This window comes from Alligator sinensis, unplaced genomic scaffold (assembly GCF_000455745.1).
Source record: "Alligator sinensis unplaced genomic scaffold, ASM45574v1 scaffold145_1, whole genome shotgun sequence".
Taxonomy (NCBI): Eukaryota; Metazoa; Chordata; order Crocodylia; family Alligatoridae; genus Alligator; species Alligator sinensis.
In genome coordinates this window covers 820,002-827,238 of record NW_005842414.1, presented here as the reverse complement: position 1 = coordinate 827,238, position 7,237 = coordinate 820,002, and the positions used below count along the sequence as shown (strand labels likewise).

The 7,237-nt window shown below is 38.2% G+C and overlaps 1 protein-coding gene across 16 annotated transcripts in view; it reads right to left on the bottom strand.

Annotated features, from left to right (window-relative positions):
- Positions 1-6,023: 6,023 nt before the first annotated feature.
- KLHL32 (kelch like family member 32) overlaps positions 6,024-7,237 on the bottom strand; it is a 317,145-nt gene continuing 315,931 nt past the window's right edge. For all 16 annotated transcript variants that reach the window (XM_006030043.2, XM_025211566.1, XM_025211569.1 and 13 more), the window contains one exon: positions 6,024-6,976. In XM_006030043.2, coding sequence (XP_006030105.1) covers positions 6,815-6,976 — 162 coding nt within the window. In that variant the 3' untranslated portion in view covers positions 6,024-6,814. The remainder of the gene's footprint in view (positions 6,977-7,237) is intronic.

The window sequence follows — 7,237 nt, the reverse complement described above, 5'->3', positions numbered from 1 at the left end:
CCCTTAGGTGTCACAGCAGTGAGTAAGACAATTTTTAACCTAGCCCGCCTCTGAAATACTTGAGTGAGGAACGTGGGTTCCCCACATAGTGCATGGGGATAGCTAGGTGCCTAAGAATGAGATCTATAAAACTGTAAGCATGGAGCTAGCCAATGATGAAAAGAGGAATGAAGCGTAAGTCTTTAGTGATTGGAGCATAGATCCCAGGATGAGGGAAACCTAGTTTCAATTCCTGCCCCAGCCTGAGAGAATTCAAACTCGCATCTTCCACCACCCAAAAAGTGTCTTAACCACCAGACGACAGATATTCTGATGTGATGTTCACTCCAACATATCTAACAGCTTGATAATTTGGTCCTTTTCCTGCGAAGTGAGACATGGGTCCAAGCCCTAGCTCCAAATTAGGCAGAATGGTGATTTTAAAAACAGGCTTCTCCTCTCCTAGATAAAGATGCCGTAACCATTGGGCTTTGCGATAGACTTCACCCCACCCTGCCCCAAAATGTCTCATTCCTCTCTGTCGTGTGAGGTTCAATCTGGTGGGTGTTCTCTGAAAACCTGAGTGGTTATGCCTGGAGCTAGCAACAGAAACTTAAGTTACTTGATGGTAACTGAAGAGGATCTCATTGATGCCTAAACATTGAAATGAGGCTCCTAGGTGGCAGTTAGACACCCATTATCACTTGGTAAAGCTAGGCTGTAATCCTCAATGCCAACTTTGTTTTTTTTTACCATGGTTTACCCCTTTACAGTCCTCTTGTGGAACCACACTTCCCCATTAACAGCAGTGCAAATCCAAAGTGTATAAGGGAGAGAAAAGTTCTCTGGATTGCATGTTATACTGCTCAAGTAATTTTCCCTCAGGGTTTGAACCTTTATATCATTTGTAATTTATTTCCATAATCAAGAAGAAGAAAATCCTGAGAGTCAGATTGTAGCCAGGGTTACTGGTGGAATTCAGAAGGATTTTTGTAATGTACTTCTAAACTTTGTCCAGCTCACTTTATGAGAGCACTAGTGACAACTAAGACATTTATGATATAATTGACCACCACCTGCACAGAGATGATTGTAATCACATCTGCCATATTTCACTGGAATTTTGATAACTTTTAAGCAGAGATTTAATATTTTATCAGGACTACTGCAGTGGCTCATTAAAAGTTTTCACCATTCCTTTTTCTTTAGGAGAGGGGAGGAGAGCTAGAAAATGGCAGAAGTGCTGCTGTCAGTATTACAAAGGCCTCATGTACACATTTTTCTATTTTAACGTCTGCTATGGTACAGTTAGTATAGTTCTGGACCTTGTGTTCAGCTTGTTTTCTCTCTGAAATGCATAACATTGATAACTTTAAAAAGGTCACAACATTCAGAATATGAATCACCTCTCTCTATCATGACTGTGCTATAGAACGTGAATCCTAGGCAACACAAGGAAAAGTAGAATTTAATTTTATTTTATTTTGAAACCAAATAACTTACTTTAAAAGGGGAAAGAAAAGAGGGCTGTTCAACACGTCAAAAAATTGTAAATATGTCAATTTGTTATTGAGAGCAGGAGTAATGTATTTTAAACGTATGCTTCACTTCCATTTTCATGGAAAAGAAATCAAGGTGAGAAGGGGGCATTTCATAATATAAAGTTAATGAGAGCTCATTAGATAGAAAAATTTACCCTTTTATGCTAGCATGAAGAAACAGACACATGCAGAAGAATAAGGCTTTGCACAGGATTTGTAATTATACCAAACTTGAGCTACCAACAACATGCGTGACTTTTTTATGGTCATTTATGAAAACTTCCATAACTGTCCATCTAAATGGGACTTTTCGCTCAGGAAATAGATAATAGATATTACTGCAGTTCTTCCCCCACCTCTCTCCCTCTTCTGTAACCTCTAAAAAAAATTTCAGTTTAGTCTATAATTTATTATTTTAATAGTTATCTGTGTTTTTTTTTTAAATGGGTGTAATCAGTCTGCCTGGTATCAATAGTTAAAAAAAAAAAAAAAAAAAGTTGAAAATGAAAAATCCAGAGCTGGGTCAATATGTCATAGCAGAACTGAGAAATTATTTTAGAAGACATGGAAACGTGGCTAGGAGATGACATTTGTCATAAATTTCTTAGACCCAGAAAAAATAAGGGATGGAATTGTTCTGTTGCATGAGTAAAAAAACAACTTTTATCCAAGGGCGTGATCCTGTTTGCTGATCTGTAGTCTTTTTGCCTGCCCAGAGCTCTCATAAAACAAGTTTTAGGGCTGGCACTTAATAACTATATTTGTTAGATTGTCATAACGATATGTCCAACATATTCTTCCCACAGACGGTGCTTGGAAAAGAACAACCTTTTATATCTCTACAGAATGACACTAGATTATTTATCCTTATATCAAATTAATACCTCATATTTGCCGATTGCAAATTGATTTCCGTCTCATCCACTTCAGTGGAGAGTTTAACATGAAATCATCATCTTGGTCCTGGCTTTCATATTGAATTCTAGGTATCATGAAAACCTTTCACAGGAAGTCCTGTAAATTAAACTTGCATGTTGTTGGTTTGTTCCAGTTGCTATTATTCGTACAAATGTCTCTTAAAGATGCATAGCATTATTTTTTTAGAAAATGAAAAGACATTTCCTTAAATTCATTAAAGAATTACAGAAGGCAGAATACATAATCTTGTTATGATGAAACTTCCATTTTCTGCAATCGGTGGGATGTCGCTATATATTGCTTTACATGAGCAAAGCTCCTGCAGAAGAACTTTGTATTTTCATTTCTTCATGTATTATAATGTATTTTACAAAACCCCAGAAGTACAGTTTTAATCTGTTGGGTTCTTATATCACAAACTATTGTAGCTTTGATCATCTTATTGAAAATGTCATTGTGTATTGACATCATTTCTGCTCCTCTCATAAAAAATGTTTTATTTAGAAACAGTTACTGTCCCTGAAACAAAATTGTTTAAGCCATTTACGTAATCTGCGTTCCAGAGTTCTTGCAAGGTCTTCCTCCCTGCAAACTCTTACTGCAGATGAAGTGTTTTAACCTTCCCTTAATTTATTCTACACTCTAATTTCCAGTAAACAGATGCCGCCTCTTTTCGCGCTTGTTTCCACATTTTCCACATGCTGCCTGTGTTAATTCTGCATGTGTGAATATTCAATTATCTATCTCTTCCTGATTCTGCAACTGATGTACTAAATGTCTGTACTGTCAAGAGGGGCTCGGGGTGGGGGGAGGATACTTAAAGCCTAAATAAAAAGAAATGGAATTATATTCTTGATCGTTTTTGTCTTGAATCTGGGCAAGCTAGTAAGTCATAAATAAACTACCAGAAACTAGATGGACAGCTTTATGTTTCCTAAATATACAGTAATTGTATTGATGGGACTGTTTTTTTTACCCCTCACTTTGTCATGAAGTCTGAATATGCCTTTGGCCAGTATTTGGATGTGAAATGCTCCAAGGTAAATTGATGATGCTGCTGAAAGTGGTGTTCATGTGATGTTTTCTCCTGTGTCGTCATTGAACATTTTTAGTGCAATGCCAGAGAGCTGTTGGAGGTGCTGCCTTTTGAATAAGACACCTAAGATGGTAGAATTTCAGCGTGTTGATGTGTGAAACCTTTAGTACATATCGACTTCTACTGCAGGGATTATTTATGTGCCTTGAAGCTCTTGGCGGAAGGGGAAGGAAAAGAGGGGGGAACCTGTACAGATGCTCTTTTGGCAGCCAGGGTTAAAACTTAACAGAAGTACAGGGAGGGTCTGGTTCACTCCAGGGTTTGTGTTGGTAGAAGTTGGGCCAGAGCAACCAAGAGTGCAGAATTCACCAGGCTGGAGACTGGGGCTGTACAAGGCTCTCACCAGCCCCAGAAAAGGGTGGGTTTGCCAGGAAGCTGATTCAGTTATTTCTGGTAACTGGGCAGCCTCTGCTTGCAGGGCTCCTATAGGAACAGCTCCTGGTTAAAGCTGCCAGCTGCTTATCTCCAGGAGCGAATCTTTCCTGAAGTGCAGAAGACCTGCCATTGCAAGGAAAAGACATGTCCATGCCCCCAAGTTAAAATCATTATCTCCCTCCTTACCTAGAAACATCTAAGTGACCATCTCACCTGTCCCTAAGAACTCTTCCATGTTTAAGTCAAAGTCCATATCTCTCGGAGTAAGGTGTAGTAGGCTTGTAGGTCCTCTAAGTTAAGCTACTATAAAGGCACAAGTTGGGAGGTACAGAGGGTAAGGGCCTGACATGAAAGACTTCTCAGTGATTGCCGGAGTCGGATGATTAAGAGCCAGCACAAAATCTTGACACTAATGGGAGCATATGTGTTATCCTGAGGCTCCCTGGCTATGGAACCCTTAACTAATTTAATGCAATTGCACAGCTGTTTAAAACTACTATTCACTAGTACAGACAATTGGTGATAACAACCAGAACAGTAAAAGTGTCTAAAGGGCAGAGCAAACATGATAAATAACCTTTTCTTGCCATACGCTCCTATTTTTCAGTCCTTGAACTAAATGGCACATGCTATTTTGCATAAGGAAGCTAACTCCATTCCCAGGTCTAGAACAGAGGCCTTGCTTGCAGCCTGCTGGCTTTGGGAAGCATCCTGTTAGATTAATGGTCAAACCCCCCTTTGCCTCCAAAGGAAACTTTAATGACTTCACAACTCTGGCTACACAGCCATATGGGAGACTGTCAAGAATGGAGTGAGAGTCCAAGGAATGAAACCTCCATTGCCATGCTGAAGCGTAGAAAATCTCTTTGGGGCTTTTGTCTGGGACCCCATAAAATAAGAAATTAACTCTCCCAACTTCTATGAAATGGGACAGTTCACAGTATTGTGCAGCACTGGGACAACAACAGAAGGGTTGTGACTTATAAAATGTTTTATATATTTGTGATCCCTAAAAGATATTCAGAAATGCATGGGAATCCCAAACAGTATCAAGGCTGAATCCAGTACCTTGCGTACGGAGATGGCTCTGGAGTCAGAGTAGATTTTCAGGAATGCTAATTGTGAATGGAGAAATGCTGCTGCATTCTGATTTCCAGGAGACAAATGCAAAGCAAGACAAGACTTTCCAGCTGCCAGACGCATGTCCTGTGCACTTGGGGGGAAAATCCCTGGATCAAATTATCTTTGTGAAAGAGTCAATTTGAGACAAGAAAGAGGAAAATTGTCAGTGCTCAAATAATTATACCTGCTGAAGAGTATGCAACTGTGTTCCTCTGTCCTGTCTAACTTCATGCTGTCGAGGATAGTCATCAAAATTCATTATAGAACAAAATCTGTGTAGTTAAATTATTGAAAAATATTACATGTTCTAAGTACAGCTCTTAAGCAGAAGATTCTGACAGTGAGAAATCATAAAAGAAAATCCCACTATTTACTATATCTATAGTGTATTTGACCTAGTAACATCTCTCATTGGACTAAGGGCAAAGTGTTTTCTTTTCAGAATGTACTGGCTTGCTGTATTATATATTTCTGCACCTTGAACTGCCATGAATATTAATAGGAATTCCATGGTCTGAGATCTGCTCAGATATCATGATGCTGAGTGACAATTAACAAAATAAGTCAGAGGAATTCACTGTGGCTGTAAATCATCAATAGCAAGAGGTTTAACAATGTTCTTTGTTTATATTTACAAACACCAATGTTATAATTTATATAGAAATTAATAGTGAATATGACAAAAGGGGTTTACTGTAGCCAGACAATAGGTTTGGAGTTTTACTGTGAATTGTACATATGGCTAGAGTATTGCACAGAGACATACTATATAAATTGAAAGAATAAATAAATAAATATTGACTTTGTTGTACACCTGTTTAGCTTCTGGAGGCTAGTGATTTGTGGGACCATATGTTGGGCAAAATGAGACTGTCTATTGATAATTGTAAATGTAGTGACCCTTTTCAAACTGGGTATTAAAAATATTAAGTAAACGGCACATTTTAATTATATAGTAAATAGGTTATTCTCCACCATGAAAAGTAAAAGACGGCATCTGTCAGGAAGGATTGGTTGTATGATGCATGATAACATTTATTTAATAGTAGACCTTGGTAAATGACATACAGAATGATCTTTCTTTCATTTCTTGGACAAACTGATTAAGAAAAGATTTATACAATGATAGCCATTGAAACCGCAGTCCCTCTTTCTTTATGGTAAGAGCAAACACAGTCTTTTTATACATGTTTTTAATATATCCTTTTTTTTTTTTTTTGCTTAAATGAGCTTCACAGTATCTATAAATTTCAACAAAAGTTGTGTAAATGAAAAACTGTAGCAATGAGGTTTGGAACTGAAGGTCAATTCATTTGTTATCCTTTTTGCCATAGGTATTAAGTTGCATAATTAGCATAGTATTATATTGTCCTTGTCAATGTTAACACTATATTGTAATGTCTTTGAAAAGTGCCACTGGTAAACCACTGAATGCTCAGCCTCCAAAGAACAACACCCCAGGTAGGTTGTTGAGGGCACTCACCTCAAAATGCCTGTCAAAGTTGTATGAAGAACTTAGAACAAGTTGTTGCCCAGTAAAAAATTGCCAGTCATATATTGGCATAAATGTATATGCTCCTAACATGTGGAAAAGGGAAGCAGCTGTGTAGACTGATTTCTGTGGGGCCATTTTTGACAAAAATACTTATTTTGCCTACCATTAGCCGACTTTAAGACAAATGTGTAAAAGACAAAGCAGCAGCTTAAACTGAATAATTCTCTTGCTTGATCAAAAAGTACTGTTTTCCCCACTTCTCCTCTTATGAACTTTGTATTCCTTTCCTCATATAGTGCCAATCCTGTGGTGAGGCACTTGCAAAGTTTGGAGGTTGGGGCATGTGAAGTAAGGAGCTGGAAGGAAGCATGCTGCTATCCCGTTGGAAGCAAAAGGAAGTGTAGGCCCATAGAATACTTCTTCTTTTCCTTCCTTGCTAATATCCAGCACCTGGAGGGATCAAAATGCAAAAAATATTGAAAAGTTCACAGAAAAAAAACTGAAACAGATTTGCTGGCCTATCCTGTACACCTTCATTATTCTGCCCAACAGAAAGGCAGTTTCACCTCAGTGTTAAATTATATGGATCAAGTGGTTTATACCCTCCGTTTCCCCCCAAACTTATCTTCGCTCACACTTAATAGCAAAGAGTGACATTTGATCACACTCCCTAGCTGCACAATGTGCAGCCATGCAAGTACAGAACTCTGT